This window comes from Protopterus annectens, chromosome 10.part0 (assembly GCF_019279795.1).
Source record: "Protopterus annectens isolate FY-2018-M chromosome 10.part0, PAN1.0, whole genome shotgun sequence".
In the NCBI taxonomy this organism is placed as follows: Eukaryota; Metazoa; Chordata; order Ceratodontiformes; family Protopteridae; genus Protopterus; species Protopterus annectens.
In genome coordinates, this window is record NC_056744.1 from 1,093,486,333 (window position 1) to 1,093,505,648 (window position 19,316).

Below are 19,316 nucleotides of genomic sequence, written 5' to 3' on the forward strand. Positions count from 1 at the left end.
TACTTCATTTTTTCTCTTTCATTGCTGTTTTTATTTTTATTTTTTAAAAAGATTTCAGGTGAGAAGATTGGATGCATGGTTTATAGCATTTGGGAAACATCTTCACTGAATAGCAATAGGCATTATTCTAAATTAAATATTTAATAATTTCAGTCTGAAATGTTAGTACTAGTTTATTTTGCCTTTTTTTTTTTTTTTTTCCATACCCTGCCTATATCGTGATTTAGTCATGCATGTTAATTGTCCCTTAACGGTATGTAGGCCTACTTTAATAGTTATTTACCATGTTTTGCATTTAAAACCCAGCGTTTAGCTTTTGGACATTGTCTTGAGTTTTTGTTTTCTTTTAACTTTGTAAATGCTCAGCAACACAGAAGAGATAACAGTGTTGTTTATTGTACCTTTTTATGTTATCGGCTGCTCAGTATAGGTGGAAGGAACCATTATCTTTATTTAACAGTGGTTTTTCTTTTTTGTTGTTGTGTTTTACAGTTCTTTTCCCTGGTTCAGCCTGAACTAATTACCAGGCCCTGTGCTGAAAGTACCACCAAGCAGTTTTGTCTTCTGCAGCTAATCCAGTTTCTCTTTTAAGTGCTCAGTACATGTTGTATGTTTTCATTAAGATAAAGTATTTACTGTTGTAATAGAAAAATATACATATATATTACGTTCCATAAATTATCTTTTGAAGTTAAGTTGCATAAAGCTTTGTTTTAAGCACAAATCAGCAAATTCCTCCTTTAAGGGACTTGAGCTGCCTGTGTACAAGTGTACTATTAAGCGCATCCAAGTTTCCCTCCTCATGCTTTTTGCAGTGCACCTTTTTTCTAGACCTTTTGTGGAGCAATTAGCAAAGAATTAGAAACCATTTGCTTGTCTTGGCAAAACCATTGTTGTCTCAGATTGGCTTTATCAGTTGGTTTTGTTATGGCAGTCGTACTAGTTCAAACATTACACTTCAACGAGGAAACATGTTATAAGCCTTTGACTACATACAGCAGGTAAGAATACACTGTAAACTTTAGCCTGTGTTATTGACCTTCATTGATTTGCAGTTGCTGGAAAGCCAGCCAAAACCCTATCTTAAAATTTGCCAGTTTCCTGACGTGCACTTTTTAAACTTTTACAAGCTTTATTTGGTAGGTTAAAGGAAGTCTTAGTGAACTGTACCATGTATTAACCCCTAAATCATAAACTTTTTTTTGTCTTGTGTATCTTGATTTTTCTGTGTGCTTTATAGTGAAGCAGCCGACACCAGTCGCTTGTTCATAAAACATCTTTTGAAAGTTGAGAGCACACCCCTGGAGAACCGCTGTGCTTGCTTACGTTTGGTTCATGACTTAAAAATCGAGTACAGGTGATGAAATCTTGGCAGTGTTAACACAACAGTAGTGTGTATTGTGTATTCTTTTTTTTTTATTCTAGAAACATTAAGAGCTTGTAGAACGAGAAAACATTCCAAGTTGTCACCAATTTGAACTTGTCATTCTGATATACTTTTAATACAGTTTTATAAGTTCAAATCCAGTGCTTAGCAAGAATAAGTATTTTCAGCGAGATTCAGGTGGTGAATTCAGGGAAGGATTTTCTGGGTGTGTGTACTTTTTTTTTTTTTTTTTTTCTTATAAAAAGAAGAGATTCTAATGATTACTCATTTTTCTACAGGAGTAATTCCTGATGAGACAAAGGCTTTGTCTTTAATGGCACCAGCCAATGCTGTGGCAGGTCTGCTGCCAGGGGGTGGACTTTTGCCAACACCAAATCCTCTTGCTCAGGTATGTGTGCATAAGATTGAACTGCATGAATATTGAAGTGTTCTGTAGTATGGAAGTGCTGCATGTAACAGAAGCATCCTTCAGTTGCATCTTGTTTCAGCCTTTAAGTCATTGTGTGCATTGACTATGTATTTGGGATTTTATCAGATTTTCAGCTCTTAAATACATTCTACTTTGGGGGTATGACGGGCCTTGATTAATACCAATGTGTATGCGTGTGTGTGTGTGTGGGGGGGGGGGGTCACTGACTGACTTTTGTTTTTAATACTTTGCTGGGTCTACACTGATTTTTTTTTTTTTTTTTTGCACCACATTATGCATATAGTAAACTTAAAAAAATTGTATGCTGGCATATAATTTCAGCACAAGTAACTATTGTTGCCTGCTTTCCTAATTTTTAGTAATATATTTTGTGCAAGTTAGTGTTTTTTCAGTAGCAACTGCAATAAGTTCTTTTCTTCACTTAATCTTTTTATTTCTTTTTTTGTAAGGCTGTTTCCTTAACTCCTGCTTTGTCCTTGCATTGTAATTTAATAAAGGGGGGGAAAAGGAAGCAACAGACCCCCACTGAATTAATGGGAAATGCTGTTTGCAGGATAAATACTGAGATTTTTTTTATGATGAAACTAATTTTTATTTGGAGTATTTATTAAAGGTTGCATGCCGACTGTGTTTTTTCTCAAAGTGCTTCTGTTTCCTCCCGCATTCAAAAGAAATGCAGCAAGTGGATTGGGTGTACTAAATGGGCTCTGTGCGTGTGTGGTATGGTAGGACAACCATGCCAAGGATAGAAGCCTGGCAGATTTGAATCTTGGGTGTAGATTGTCACTGTTGAAGTGATACACAGATTGTGGATGGATGCTAATTGCACTAATTTTTCTTTTCATTACTTTTGTACTTGAATTGTGTGTGGTTGGGAGCCTTATTGTCAGACTCTCACAGTAGCACGTAGGAAAAATTTCTGAGAAAGATTTGAGGGGTTGGAGGTAGGATTGTTCAAACGTGGTTTCATGTACGGTATGAGAAGGTAGGGAAATACTGAATTTGGTTGCCTTATTCAACTTTTTACTGAATTAATTATTTGTATTTTGAAAACCATGAGAACAGAGAAGACCTTTCCTATGAAAATATTTTGCTGCCTTTTGTCTGCCACAAGTGCACTTAATGACTTAACTTCTGTGGTGGTGTTGCAAAGACAAGACTTAGCAGAGCCTAAGACTTAATCTGCTGAAAAGAACGCTGAAGTGACTGACAAACTGATTGCAGTCGAAGTATTATGTAGTGAAATTAGTGCCCTTTTTTAAGGATCTTTATTGAGCTATCCCTTGTAACATAGGCAATCTTACATTTATATAGAACTAATCAAACTATATTAACAAGTTCACATTTACATTCATAAATCACATATATTATTTATCATATAATCTAAACAGCATTGCATAAATCGATTCCTGCCTTCCCTTAAACCTCATGCCTCCTTCATAATATTTTTCTGCATATATTGCTCCCACAATTTTCTTGATGTCCTTCAAGAATGCAACTGCAGTCATAACATATGGGTTGTCCTGCCTCAGGCAGCCCTCGGTCGGCCGGATTCCAAAGTCTGGGTCCGGCGTCGGCCGGTGTCGCCTCCTCTCCGACGTCAGAACGGCTGGAGTATAAAGGCATCGTCCGACACCATCTTCAGTCTTTCTTGCCGCGCGGTGCCCGAAGCAGAAGCAGTTCGCAAGTGCCGGTCGGTCAGCTCCTGTGCTTCAGTTACCGAAGTCATCTAAAAGCCAAGTACCCCGTTGGGGAACATTTTTTCTTGCCTCAGCCGATGTCAGAACAAATTGAGAAAGTTAATAATTGTTTGTCTTGTGGTAAACAAATACCTCATAAGGACTTCCATTCTTACTGCCTCCCTTGCCTGGGCCCAGACCATGACGTCTCGGCCTGTGCTTGCTTTAATAAGCGCACTCTCAGGCGCCAGGCAGAATTTGCCGAAGACTTTTCCGGCGAATCCTTCGCCTATATCATGCCGTCGGATTAACAGACTACACAAATTTCCAAAAAGCGTAAGGACCGGGACCGACATCCGCGGCCCACGTCCTCTACCGATATTTCTCCTAAGCCCTCCGCGAGTGCTTCGGTCCCTTCAGAAGTGGTAATTCAACCGCTCCAGACCGACGACACAGCGGTAACACGTCCTTCGGTCCCGGAGACTACACCGGTGCCGGTTATTGTTTTTCCTCCAGAAACCGAAGCTCTGGATCTACCCGACACCATTTCCGTGGACAAGGTTACTTCTGCACGTGGGGCAGCTAGGCCTCCTGTATCCATGTCCATCAAGGCCTTTGCACGTGCTAAGGCCGCCAGTCAGGCCAAGGCCCACCCTAAACCTACTGCCCAGGTCCCTTCTGATAAACAGATCATGTCTCTTGCTGCAGACCTTATCTCTCTTATCAGGGGCTCTCAGCCTCACCCAGGCAGAGGCTCTCAGCCGTCTGCAGAGAAAAGGCCTAGGACTGAGCAGGCTGACAACCTCTCTTCAGATGAAGCCTCTGGGGATTCTGAGCATTCAGATACCCAAGAAGAATCCTTCCAGGCCTATGAGGACTCTGATGCTGAGGAGTCAATTCCCTCTGCCTCTCCTCCAGAGGATTTTTCTTTCGGTGAAGTCCTCCACTCTATGAGGGAGCATTTTAAGTGGCAGGGTCAGGAATTTTCTGATTCAAGGAAAAGGCTACGTACCTTCCTCAAGTTACCCCAGCACAGACCTTTAGCTATCCCTCCAGTTATGAATGTCCTGGATGATGTTTTCTCAGACTCCAGTGCTAACCCTGATTCTCTCCCTCCTGCTCCTGTCAAGCCAGACAGATATTACAGGGTCCCTGACACTCACAAGCATCTCTTTAAGGCTCACTCTGTGGATCTTGACACTATTTCACAGGGCCCCAAAGGAGTGGCTACTTCCTCAGCCAAGAATCCACTGCCAGCGGATAGGGAAGCAAGGTCCCTGGAGAGATGGGGTAAAAAAGTTTATACCTCTACCACCCTTGCCATGAGGTCACTTAACTGCCTTTTTCATATGTTTCAGTACCAGGATTATTTACTGGATGATTTACAGAAAAAGCTAGCGTCTCCTGAGTCTATTGATAGAAAGGCATTGCAGGATCTGGTCCATAACTCCCAGCAGGTTAGCAATCATTTTCTACAGTGAGGTTATGATGCATTGGAAGCTACATGTAGGGCAGCTATGACGGGGGCTGTTATACGTAGACATGCTTGGTTAAAAGAACAGCCACTGCCAGACCATGTTAAAGTAAAGTTACTTGATGCACCTTTGAAAAAACAGAAGCTTTTTGGTGCTAATGAACAAGATGTGTTGAAGTCCATTGAGGAAAAGGCTAAATCAGTTCAGACAGTCAAAGATTTCCTCCAGGTTCAGCCACCCAGATTCAGCAGGAACTGGCCTTCAAAGAATTGGTCCTTTCCAGACACTGACAAGTTCCAAAGGGGAAAAAACAGGCGTGCTCGAGGTAGAGGGCAAAACCGAGGCTCCTACAGAGGCCGCCAATGGCAACCACCAAATCAAAGAGGTGGCGCAGGCAGTCCAGCTGCACCACAAGGACAATCACAATGACTTTACTTTCATGCCGCCTACCAAAGCTCAAAGAGAAGCACCTTTAGGCGGAAAATTATCCTTATTCTCAGACAACTGGCATATCTTAACCAAGGACAACTGGATTCTGGATTTAATAGACAAAGGTTACAGATTCCACTTCCACACTTTACCAAGAAGACAAGGCATGCCAAACCTGCCACATCATCAAAGGGCAGAGGCACTCATTCAAGTTTCAAAGCTGTTAAATATAAAAGCAATAGGAAAGGTCCCTCCACAGGAACAAGGCCAGGGATTTTATTCAAGACTGTTCCTTGTTCCAAGAAAGGAAAACAAATGGAGGCCTATACTGGACTTGTCTACTCTAAATACTTATCTCATTGTGCCAAAGTTCAAAATGCTGACGTTGCAGCAACTCCTTCCCATGCTGGGCAAGGGGTCTTGGCTGGTCACTCTGGACCTCAAGGAGGCATACCTGCATATCCCAATCAGACAAAGCTGCAGAAGATACCTCAGATTTCTTGCAGGGACAGAGCATTATCAATTCTCAGCATTGCCGTTTGGCTTATCTACTGCACCCAGAGTGTTCACGAAATGCCTGGCATCAGTAGTGGCACACTGCAGACTCCAGGGGATTCAAATATACCCCTACCTGGACGACTGCCTCATACAAGCAGACAACAAACAAACCTTGATAGCAAACTTGGACTATGTCATTCAATTACTACAGGCCTTGGGATACACAGTCAACATTCAGAAATTAAGACTTCTGCCATCCCAACAGATTATTTTCCTAGGAGCCAAACTGGACACACAAACACAAATGGCTTATCTCACAGAGGAAAAACAACAGCAGTTACCAGAGTACTTCAAAGGCCTAGCAAAGCTCTCCCAGCTGACAGCAAGGAAAATCCTGCAGGCCCTGGGGTTCATGGCATCTTGCATTCTTCTGATACCTTTGGCAAGACTTCATATGAGAAAGCTGCAATGGTACTTAAAAAGCATATGGTCCCAACACAGCCAAAGCCTAGAGGACGTAATCCCACTCATTCCATGTCTGCAAAGAGAATTTTTGTGGTGGGCTCAAACAAGTCAGTTAAACAAAGGCATGTCTTACAACAAACCTCAAGCAGGTCAAATGATTACAACAGACGCCTCAGACCATGGATGAGGGGCGCACATGGAGGGCAGATGCATTCAAGGTCAGTGGACACCAAGGGAAAGGCATCTGCACATAAACCAAAAAGAGATGTTGGCAGTGATGCATGCAATTGAGGCTTTCGAAAAATCACTTCAACAAGGATATTTGCTAATAAGGACAGACAAACACCACTGTTATGTGGTATATAAACATGCAGGGAGGCACTCATTCTTATCCCCTCTGCAGACTAACAATGATTCTCTGGGAAAAATCCATAAGTCTGAAGATACATTTGCAATCCCAGTTTGTGCCAGGCAAGGACAATGTACTGGCGGACAAGCTGAGCAGAAATTTCTTGGATCCACACGAATGGATGCTGCATCCTCACATTTTCTCACAAATAACAAGGACATGGGGAAGACCGGACATAGATCTCTTTGCTTCTCACATGAATCATCACCTGGAAAAGTTCTGTACAAGGACCCACCATCCTCTAGCCTGGAAAACTGATGTTCTCTCTTTCAGCTGGAATTCCCTAACAATTTATGCATTCCCTCCCCTACCACTGCTGACCAAGGTGATACTGAAGATCAAAGTAGAACAACCAACAGGCATTTTGATAGCTCCAGACTGGCCAAGGCAGCACTGGTACCCATTGCTGTTGAGCATAACTCGGACCAAACCGTGGCCTCTGCTTCTAACACAACACAATTACAGGACTGTTCATCAAAACCTTAAAACATTGCATCTGACAGCCTGGAGGTTACCATAACTCCTTCCGATATCTCTCTTTCCAAAAAAGTTCAAGAGATCTTACTGGAAGCACGCAGACCTTCCACCAGAAAAACCTATTCAGCCAAGTGGAAGAGATTCATCATCTGGAATGCTAACAGGGGTCAGGATACAACAGTATTGAGTATACCTCGGATATTGGAATACTTGGCAGAAATGTTTCATACTGGTCTCTCATATTCTTCCATAAAGATTCATGCCTCAGCAATCTCAGCAAAATACAATTGTGATCCACCTGTGTTTTCACATCCTTTGCTAAGACAGTTCCTAAGAGGGATAAAGAATATCAAACCTCCCAGGAAACCGCCAGTACCTGCATGGGACCTCAATTTCATCTTGGAAAAATTAACTCTTCCTCCCTTTGAACCAGCAGCAACTTCAGAAATGCAATTTCTCTCATGGAAAACGGTTTTCCTATTGGCAATCACATCAGCAAGAAGAGTCTCGGAGATACAGGCACTCATGGCAGTACCTCCTTTTCTCATTTTTCATCAGGACAGAGTCTCTCTATGAACAAATCCTTCATTCATGCCAAAAGTAATTTCCAGGGTGTCTCTAAATCAAGCCATTCACCTGCCTACTTTCTTCCCCAATCCTCAAAACAGGGGGGAAGCACTGCTGCATACTTTGGACATACACAGGCAACTACGCTACTACTTGGACAGAACTAAGGCCACCAGAAAGTCTGACCAACTGCTTGTAGCCTATGCTGCTGGAGTAAAAGGAAAAGCAATCTCCAAACAAACAATTTCCAAATGGATTGGGCACTGCATCAGATTCTGCTATTCTTTTCATGGAAAAGGTGTGCTAGCCAATATTAGGCCACACTCCACCAGAGCTATAGCCACATCCACAGCTTTCCTAAGAGGAGTGGCTACAAAGGACATTCTAGAGGCTGCTACATGGAGCTCCATGCATACATTTACCAAGCACTACAACCTGCCTTTATACTCCAGATCCCGAGCAGGCTTTGCTTTGGCAGTCCTGCAGGGCATTTTAGCTACACCATCACTTTCTTAAGTTCCAACCACCCCCAGCTTGGCTATGGTACTCAACCCATATGTTATGACTGCAGTTGCATTCTTGAAGGACATAGTACAGTTTTGTACCTACCATAAATGTAGATGTCCGATAGATATGCAACTGCAGTCGGATTTTTCCACCCTCCTACCCCTCTGAAACCTTCTTTACGGGTCCATCTCCTATGGTGTATCTGTTTATTACTGTTGTGCATGTCTGGAATTGTTTATCCATTCACCAAATTTAGCCTTCCTAGGAGGGCACCTGGCATCTGGGGCAAGAAACACTGAAGAAGATGGCGTCGGCCGATGCCTTTGTACTCCAGCCGTTCTGACGTCGGAGAGGAGGCGACACCGGCCGGACCCAGACTTTGGAATCTGGCCGACCGAGGGCTGCCTGAGGCAGGACAACCCATATGATGTCCTTCAAGAGTGCAACTGCAGTCATAACATATGGGTTGTCCTGCCTCAGGCAGCCCTCGGTCGGCCGGATTCCAAAGTCTGGGTCCGACGTCGGCTGATGTCGCATTTCTCTCAGGCGTCAGGCTGGAGTACATAAGCATCAGCCGGCGCCATTTTCTTCAGTCTTTCTTGCCGCGGTGCCGAAGCAGAAGCAGTTCGCAAGTGCCGGTCGGTCAGCTCCTGTATTCTTCGATTCCGAAGTCATCAAAAAAGCTAAGTACCCCGTTGGGGACCTTTTCTTGCCTCAGCCGATGTCAGAAATTACTGAAAAAGTTAACAATTGTCTTTCTTAAGGTAAACAAATACCTCATAAGGATTTCCACTCTTACTGTCTTCCTTGCCTTGGCCCAGACCACGACGTCTCGGCCTGTGTAGCCTGTGCTCGCTTCAACAAGCGCACTCTCAGGCGCCGGGCGGAGTTCGCTGAAGATTTTTTCGGCGAGAAATTTGCTTATACAATGCCGTCGGAACTTCCGACATCGCAAACTCCCAAGAAACGAAAAGACCGGGACCGACATCCTCGGCCCGCGTCTACCACCGACTCCACGCCTAAACCTACGGCGAGTGCTCCGGTTCCCCCTGAGACGGTTATTCCACCGCTCCGAACCGAAGACACCGCATTACCGACTACTCCGATTCCGGATATCACTCCGCCAGTTATTGATTTTCCTCCGGATACCGAATCCAAGGAAATGCCCGAGACCATTGCTGTAGATAAGGTCACTCCTGCACGTGGAGCTGCCAGGCCTCCTATGGCCATGTCTATTAAGGCCTACACTAGGGCTAAGGCAGCCAGCAAGACCAAGCATATTTCTGCTAAAGCCTTACCTCAGCCTACTCCAGAGAGACAAATTATGACTATGGCTGCTGATTTAATTTCTATGATTAGAGGTTCACAGACCCATCCTGAGAGAGGATCCCAGCCTCCTTCTGATAAAAGGCCCCGGGTTGAACCCTCTGAACCCTATTCCTTCAGATGAAGATTCTGAGGATTCTGTCCACTCTGATGGCCAGGAAGAGCTCTTCCAGACCTATGAGGACTCGGATGCAGAGGATTCCATCCCCTCGACCTCCCCTCCTGAGGATATCTCTTTTGGGGAAGTTCTACATACCATGAGGGAACATTTCAAGTGGCAAGGCCAGGAATATTCTGATTCCAGAAAGCGCCTTCGGATTTTCCTTAAAAAGCCCCAGCACAGGCCCTTAGCTATTCCTCCTGTGCTTGATGTTTTGGATGATTTATATTCTGACTCTAGTGTTACCCCTGACTCTCTTCCTCCTGCTCCAGCCAAGCCAGACAGGTATTACAGGGTCCCAGAAACACATTCCCATTTATTCAGGGCCCATTCTGCTGATTTGGAAACCATTTCTCAGGGGCCTAAAGGTGTTTCAGCTTCCACCTCTAAAAATCCTTTGCCCTCCAACAGGGAAGCTAGGTCATTAGAGAGATGGGGTAAAAAGGTTTACACTTCCACTACTTTATCTATGAGAGCTTTGAATTGCCTTTTTCATATGTTACAATATCAGGATTTCCTGTTAGAAGATTTACAGAAAACATTGGCCTCTCCTGATCGTTTAGACAGGAAGTCTTTGCAGGAAGCTGTACATAACTCTCAGCAAGTAAGCAATCACTTCCTGCAGTGTGGATATGATGCACTGGAAGCTTCATGTAGGGCAGCTATGACAGGGGCAGTCATTCGTAGACATGCATGGTTAAAAGATCAACCTCTACCAGATCATGTAAAGGCAAAACTTCTGGATGCACCTTTGGAAAAGAACAAGCTTTTTGGTGCTAATGCTAAGGATGTGTTCAAGTCCATAGAGGAAAAAGCAAAATCAGTTCAGACAGTGAAAGATTTCCTCCAGGTTCAACCCCCCAGATTCAGTAGGAATTGGCCTTCAAAAAACTGGTCCTTTCCTAATCCTGAAAAATTTCAAAGGGGTAAAACAGGCGTGGCGAGGAAGAGGACAATACAGAGGTCCTTACAGGAGACGACAATGGCAGCCAGCAAACCAAAGAAGTGACACAGGGGTTTCACCTGCCCCACAGCCACAATCTCAATGACTTTCCTCTACTGCTGCCTACCAGGGAACAAATAGAAGCTCCCTTGGGCGGGAAATTATTTCTGTTTGCAGACAATTGGCACAGACTGACAAAGGACAAATGGATTTTGGACATTATAGACCGAAGTTACAGGTTCCATTTTCATACCCTACCAAGAAAACAAGGCATGCCAAACCTACCACAAAACCAGAGGGCAGAGGCTATCAAGCAAATCTCTCTGCTGACTCGGATGAAAGCAATAGAAAGAGTTCCACAACAAGAACAAGGCCAGGGGTTTTACTCGACTGTTCCTTGTTCCAAGAAAAGAATCTCAATGGAGACCAATACTGGATTTGTCCGCATTAAACACCTTTCTCATAGTACCAAAGTTCAAAATGCTGACTCTACAGCAACTCCTTCCCATGCTGGGCAAGGGGTCTTGGCTGATTACTCTGGACCTCAAGGAGGCATACCTGCATGTCCCTATCAGACACAGCTGCAGAAGATGCCTCAGATTTCTTGCAGGGACAGAGCATTATCAATTCTCAGCATTGCCATTTGGCTTATCTGCTGCGCCCAGAGTATTCACAAAATGCCTGGCTTCAGTAATTGCTCATTGCAGGCTCCAGGGGATCCAAATTTACCCGTACCTGGACGACTGCCTCATACAAGCGGACGACAAATTGATGTTGACAAAAAACTTGGACTATGTCATACGATTACTTCAAGCTCTGGGATACACAGTCAACTTCCAAAAGTCAAGACTTCAGCCATCCCAGCAAATAATCTTCTTAGGAGCCAAATTAGACACAGCCTCTCAAATGGCTTACCTAACAGAAGACAAGCAAGAGAAGTTAACTCATTATTTCAAAGATTTGGCAAAACGTACCCAGATGACTGCAAGGAGATTCCTACAGGCCCTGGGTTACATGGCATCCTGCATTCTCCTGGTTCCATTAGCAAGACTACACATGAGAAAGCTTCATTGGTACCTAAAAAGCCTATGGTCTCAACACAGCAACAACTTAGAGACAACCATACCGCTCATTCCATGCCTACAAAAGGAATTTCTATGGTGGGCCTCGGTAAGCCAGGCAAACACAGGTATGTCATTCAAAAAACCGCAGATAACACAGACCATGACCACAGACGCCTCAGACCTTGGATGGGGGGCGCACATGGAAGGCAGGTGTATACAAGGACAATGGTCTCCAAAGGAAACACATCTGCATATAAACCAAAAGGAAATGCTGGCAGTAATGCATGCCATCGAGGCCTTTCAACACCAACTTCAGCAAGGCCATTTACTGATACGGACAGACAACACCACTGTGATGTGGTATATAAACAAGCAAAGGGGCACCCATTCTTACCCCCTTTGCAGACTGACAATGCATCTTTGGGAAAAATCACTGAGCCTGAACATTCAGTTACAATCCCAGTTTGTTCCAGGCAAAGACAATGTGCTGGCGGACAGCCTAAGCAGGAATTTCACAGATCCACACGAGTGGAGGTTACATCCGAAGATCTTCACACAGCTCACTTCGACATGGGGCAGGCCAGAAGTAGACCTATTTGCCTCTCACCTCAACCATCATCTACAAAAATTCTGCTCAAGGACATACCATCCACAAGCTTGGAAAAAAGATGCTCTCTCATTCAACTGGAACTTCCTAAAAATCTGTGCATTCCCACCTCTGCCACTGATGACCTCAGTATTACTAAAGATCAAAGCAGAGAGACCCAAGGGGATACTAATAGCTCCGGACTGGCCAAGACAACACTGGTATCCACTACTACGGAGCATATGTCACACCAAGAAGTGGGCCCTTCCCCAATGGCCTCTACTTTTGACTCAACACAACTTCAAAACAGTGCATCCAAACCTTCAGACACTGCAGCTAACAGCCTGGGAGATCCCATGAATAACCTCAACCTGTCTCTCTCCAAGGAAGTTAAGCGGATACTAACAGAGGCTCGAAGACCATCCACCAGAAAGGTTTACTTAGAAAAATGGAAGAGATTCAGCATTTGGAATACCAGCAAGGGACATGATGCATCATTATTGAACATCCCACTCATCCTAGAATATTTGGCTGATATGCTAAAGAATGGACTCTCATATTCTTCCATAAAGATACATGCATCCGCTATTTCAGCTAGATACAACACTGATCCGCCTGTCTTTTCACATCCTTTGCTAAGGCAATTCCTTAGGGGAATCAAGAACATTAAGCCACCAAGAAAGGCTCCAGTGCCAGCCTGGGACCTCAATTTTGTCCTAGAAAAACTGACTCTACCTCCATTTGAGCCAGCAGCTTCAGTTGACTTGCAAATTCCTCTCATGGAAGACAGCTTTCCTGTTGGCAATTACCTCAGCAAGAAGGGTTTCGGAACTACAGGCCCTAATGGCAATACCACCGTTCATAATTTTCCACAGGGACAGGGTTTCATTAAGGACCAACCCTACTTTTATGCCAAAGGTGGTATCTAGGGTTTCTTTAAATCAAGCTATTCATCTGCCTGCTTTCTTCCCCAATCCTGAGAATAAGGAGGAAAGACTGTTACATTCACAGACAACTTAGATACTACCTGGACAGAACCAAGACCAGTAGGAAGTCTGAACAACTTTTTGTAGCTTACGCCCCTGCAGTCCAAGGAAAAGCAATTTCAAAACAGACTATTTCAAAATGGATTGGACATTGCATCAGATTCTGTTATTCCTTTCATGGAAAGACTGTTCCAGCCAATGTCAGACCACATTCCACCAGAGCTACAGCCACCTCTACAGCATTCTTAAGAGGGGTGCCTACTAAGGACATTCTAGAAGCTGCTATATGGAGCTCTGTGCATACATTCTCCAAACACTACAATCTCCCTCTATACTCCAGATCCAGAGCAGGCTTTGCTTCGGCAGTCCTGCAGGGTTTGATTGCCACACCATCATTTTCCTAGAGCATTCCTCCTCCCCCAGCTAAGCTATGGTATTCTGCCCATATGTTATGACTGCAGTTGCATTCTTGAAGGACATAGTACAGTTTTGTACCTACCATAAATGTAGATATCCGATAGATATGCAACTGTAGTCGGATTTTCCCTCCCTCCATACCCCTCTATGCCTAGGGTCCACTCCTATCCCTGTTTCTCTTAGCTGGGGATATCTGTTATGGTGTATCTGTTTATTGCTCATTTATTTGTCTGGAATCCTGTTTTTGTCTTCCAATTTGATTACAGCCTTCCTTGGAGGGCACCTGGCATCTGGGGCAAGAAACACTGAAGAAAATGGCGTCGGCTGATGCTTAGGTACTCCAGCCGCTCTGACGTCGGAGAGAAATGCGACATCAGCCGACGTCGGACCCAGACTTTGGAATCCGGCCGACCGAGGGCTGCCTGAGGCAGGACAACCCATATGTTATGACTGCAGTTGCATATCTATTGGACATCTTCATTTATGGTAGGTACAAAACTGTACTTTTTTCCTATGTAATTTGCTCTTTCTTTACTAAAGATTCCACTTTCTGTTCTTTAATCTCTGTTGCAGTATTCACTACTTAAAGCATATTTGGTTTAAATTTTTGATTTCCATTTTCTAATTGCTTATTTTTGGCAGCCACAAACCTTATGTCTAGGCAAGTCAGAAACTGTATCCTGGCTCAGAAAAAAAAAAAAAATTCCTTGGTTACACTCTTTGCTCGCCCAACTAGTATTCCTGACAGAGTACTCTGTAGAGCATTTTTAACATCTGCCAACTCACTCCACTCCCGAAATATATGTTCCCAGTTGCTTTCTTCTTCTCCGTCACACCTCCAACATATCTGCTTGAGGGTATAAAAGTATCTGTGTAAACACTTCCAGTCAAAAGTCCTAAATCTTCTAGATTTTTGTTGTTTGCTTGGGAATTATACATGTCTTTCCTTTGTTTTTGTGAAGTGCATATCTAATCTCTCTTCCCAGTCTCTACCGATTGATTCCTATAGTTAACATGCTATATTTTGTGTGCCCTACTTATTATTACTTTTTTAACAGACACTTCTATTGTAGATTCAAATAAAAAAACTCAAATCAGTGCAGGTCTTTCAGTTAGGATTCCACTGTCCCTTTCTCTTTGATATCAGTCAGTGATAGGGATCTTCCTGCCCACTTCCCATTCTGTTACTTTTTCTTCTCAAATTATTTACCAATAACTTGGTTCCTTTGCCATCTTCCTCCAGTTCCACTAAATTCCAGACCCCCCTTGTCTCATCTCTGCACAGTCTCCTTTCTCATGTTGGCTTAGTTCTTTTATTTATTGATATTCATATTCTCCTTTAAAGATTTGCTTCCAAAATTACATTCTAATTTCTTGAACTACCCCCCCCCCTCACTACGTCATCATTCCTTTCCACTTTGAATTGTAGCTTTCTGCATGTGTTATGTATAAGAGCCTTAACAGTGTAGCTCTAAAATATCCTTTCAGATCAAGTAATCCTAAATGTCCTTGCTCTCTTGGGAGGATCAACTTGTACAACTTGACTCTTCCCCTCCCATATTCATAGGTAAGAGCTTCCAGTTAGAGTTTTTGTATTAGCTTTTATTTAGTCTCTTCCCACATATCCTTAGCTGCCATAACCAAATCCTTTTTAATCCATACTCCAGAATACTTGTTTTTAACATGCTCCCATAAATATGGATACTGCTGGACCAATTCACATGTGGGTACATAGTTTTATAGCTATTGCTTTTTTATCTTCATTAACTTTATATCCTGAAAACACCTAAAACTGTCTCAGAATATTGCACAATACGGAGATGCATTTCTAGTTCTGTCAGATACAAAATAATGTTAGACTAATGGATTTGACACAGCAAGGAGATGATGGTAGCACCAGTGTTGTCTTTGTATATGGTTGTCACCATCCCACAGAGAAAGACTTGCATTGGTTTTGGGGGAGGGGGCATTCCAGGTTCACTACTACTTTGAGTAGAAGCACATGTTAAAATTACTGCTTCATTGACCTCCACTGCAGCAAGATCATTCTTCTGGAGCAGAACAGATCAAAATCTCTAACCTGGAGAATCGTATATTGTGGATGATGTGTTTGCTGGACTTTGAATTGGCATACCAATGAAGTTTTCTTGGAAGAATTTTCTTAGTTGGCTTAGTAGGTTACTTACTCTTAGCTCTCAGTGATTTTGAGTTGTAACTAGGAACTGTGCTGCATGTTACATTAAGGTGAGGATTGTGTGCTTGCATGTTTTGCCAGGCACTTGGTGTGTTGCTGATAGGGGAGATAAGTTTCACCTATGCTTTATAGAGTGGTCCTTGCCTTACAGGGAAGAGTCAAGTTTTATTTTATTACCCTGTGGATAGGAAGCTAGTTAATTTATTTCTGATGAGAAAATCCTGCTGCTTTTGGTACTGGTACATGACACTTTCCCTAGTATACACACCAGTGTTGCTTTGTATATTTGTTGTGTGGTGATAAAACTACAGAAGTAAAATTTGGTGCTTTTATTTACAATTGTATACCCCTTTTAAATGGGTTTTATGTTGTAGTACTCAATTTGTACATGAAGCTGTTAATGCATGGTCTGGGTTTTATGGTTGGCAAGCTTGGGAGGGGCTCACAAGCCCTTAACTTGTCATTTCACAACATTGAGTCAAAGAGTCATGAAAGAGATTGAGTGCACCACTCCTGTATTAACCACCACCTTCTCCTTTCGCCTGCTGCCTGTAGGGGCGAACACAGTGGATCATTGGTCCACAGAATGAGTGGCAGTATAGATTTACTGTGTTGTGTTGCCAGCCTGTTGCCCAATCTTCCTCAGAAGGTGCACATAGCTATACCTAGGGCCAGTTTAGAATGCCCAGTCCACTTGCATAATGTCTTGGGAATGTGGGAGGAAACCGGAGCACCCGGAGGAAACCCACACGAACACAGGTAGGACATGTAGACTCAGCATAGAAGGTCATCTCATCTGAGATTCAAACCGGAGAACCTCTTGCTGTGAGGCGACAATGCTAACCGCTGCACCACTGGGCCACCCCTAACCACTGCATCACTGTGCCACCCCACCACTCCTCTATTAACTTAAAGGTATAAAAGGAAGTGATCTTACGAGTTGCTGTTAACCCTAGTAAAGTCACTGTGTCACAGAAACTAGGAACACTCTGTCAAAAAAGTTGTTGGATGACAATACACTTCATTTCATTCCATGGCTGTTCTCATAGAAGTTTGCCAAGGCCTGGAATCTCCTTACCTGTATCCATCAGGTCAGTACCCTCCCTCAGGAGTAGGACACTCTACCTGACTCCTCCACCTTCTTTCGTGCCCTTCTTTACTTACCTTTGGAGGCACGGACTCATAAGTTACACAAAGTAACTATACGTAATTTCTGGGTTGTCCCGTCAGGGATGAACACATCTGGGTGTTAATATTAGAATTATCACAGCATGACTCTCATCCTTCCAGGTTCCCCCATATTTTTAATTTTTTTTTGCTTTTGCACACAATCCCTTTTTGCACACGATCCCTATTAGTATGCACATGGCACCACAAGGCTATTACTACTGTCTGACCAATTTACCTTATGTAACTACGATTGTAATGTTAATGAAAATGCACACAGCACCCTGCCTATTCACAGTTTACTATTGGAAAGGAGCTGTTCATTTAAATGGCCTGCTAGAACTAATGTATTTAAAGGAAGTGAAAATGGTTGCTCATAGTTATGAAACATGTTTTTCTGAAGAAGTCTTGATAATAAGACGAAAGCGCTAAAGGTACTACAAGAGTTGTTGGTGTGAATTACTATTTTTTGAATGCTGTTATTGTCACAAAATTCATTTCTTAAAATTTTTTCTCTTCGTGCGGTTAATTACACACATATATATATATATATATATATATATATATATATATATATATATATTATATATTTTTTCTCAGATTCATTCTCGAACTGTCTTTGAGACCCAGTAATGACTGTACTGGTCTTTGGACTACATAGAATAACAAGCTGTAACAGTTCTGAGCCAAATAATATGAAAGCATCATTGAACCTTCGGTTTGTATTTTCTTCACCTCCATAAGCAACAAGTTTGGCATTACTGGTTATTCATTAGTTCTCACTTAAGCAAATGTTTCTACTGACGTAACATTACACTTTGAACCAGTGTCTACTTTAAGCTCTGTGGATTTACCATAAATCCAGACTGTACAAAACACTTACATCTTTGCCAATACATTCACTACCATCTACATAAAAAGTTGATTGCTGCAGCTCCACTTTCTCAACTTGCTTTTTTGTGTGACCGTTCTTCATAACTGTGTGGGGTTTACTTGATTTGCAAAACATTTGAAAATGGTTCCATTTTTTACACTTGACATTACTGACCAAATGCTAAGATTTATGATTGGCACCATAATTGCGACAGTTAACAATAACGCTGGACTTAGGATTTATTGACTCTTGTTTCTACTGCACTGAGCATGCTTCTTTAACTGAACTGGTCTTAGAACTTGCTGGAAAACTATATGGTTTCCCTGGTGAACCAGCAGGGGTTGGGGCTGCCATGTGCTTCAAAATTTGCTCAGGAGCCTACTAAAACCATGCTCTTGTCACTTGCAAGCATACTTGTGTATTTTTCTGTAACGTTTTGGATTTGACAAATCTCAATGGCTTTACTCTACCTTAAGTCACTATCACGAAGCAAAATCTTTCTCACAGCAGCACTATTAATACCACACGCGAGCCTGTCTTTATTAACTCATCTTTTAAGTCACCAAACCAACACATTTTGGCTTTGCTTCTCAGGTCAGTTATATAAGCTGCAGAAGTTTCCCCTGGTTTCTGACATGTTGTGTAAAACAAATGCCTCTCTAATGTAATATTTGTCCGGGGGTTGCAGATTTCTCTGAGGTTGCATTTCAAACACTTGGGGAATTCCCTTGATTCACCCTGGAAAACAATATGACGATTTTCACCTTCTCCCTCATATACTGCTAGTGCATGCACAAGTGAATGCCGTCTTTCATTGGCCTCTTACCCTGCTAGGTATAGCAAAATGAGAATGCCCTGATGCATGCATCTTTCTTTGAATAAGCTGCTTGTATCAAAATGTCATGCTCTTGCTCAAATATTCTTAAATACTCTGCAATATTCTGATCAAGTACAAGTGGTAAGGGCTTTTGAAAACAGTCTACCATATTGACACGCACCAGTGAAGGGTTTTGCAAATAAGTACGAACATGTATACACATACACAAATGCCAGAAATTTATGCTAGTATTTGTAACTTTGGCCAATAGCACAACAAGCCTCTGTCTAACTGAACTTTTCGAAATACGTCTCTCAGGTACTGTAATACTCTTGAAATTACTGTACTGCAAGAAATCACCTCATCAGCGTAAAAAACATTTCAAATAACTACATGATGCGGATGAACTGAGCATGGGAAGCTCAGAGTCAGTAACATTTAAAAACTTTGCATAACTAC

At 42.7% G+C, this 19,316-nt stretch overlaps 1 protein-coding gene across 5 annotated transcripts in view; it reads left to right on the forward strand.

Moving 5' to 3' along the window:
* SRSF11 (serine and arginine rich splicing factor 11) overlaps nucleotides 1-19,316 on the forward strand; it is a 1,393,100-nt gene that overhangs the window by 276,116 nt on the left and 1,097,668 nt on the right. For 3 of the 5 annotated variants that reach the window (XM_044085832.1, XM_044085833.1, XM_044085834.1), the window contains one exon: nucleotides 1,666-1,775. In XM_044085832.1, coding sequence (XP_043941767.1) covers nucleotides 1,666-1,775 — 110 coding nt within the window. Of the gene's footprint in view, nucleotides 1-1,240; nucleotides 1,358-1,665; nucleotides 1,776-19,316 lie in introns of all 5 variants that reach the window. The other 2 variants (XM_044085835.1, XM_044085836.1) reach the window with 1 other exon arrangement.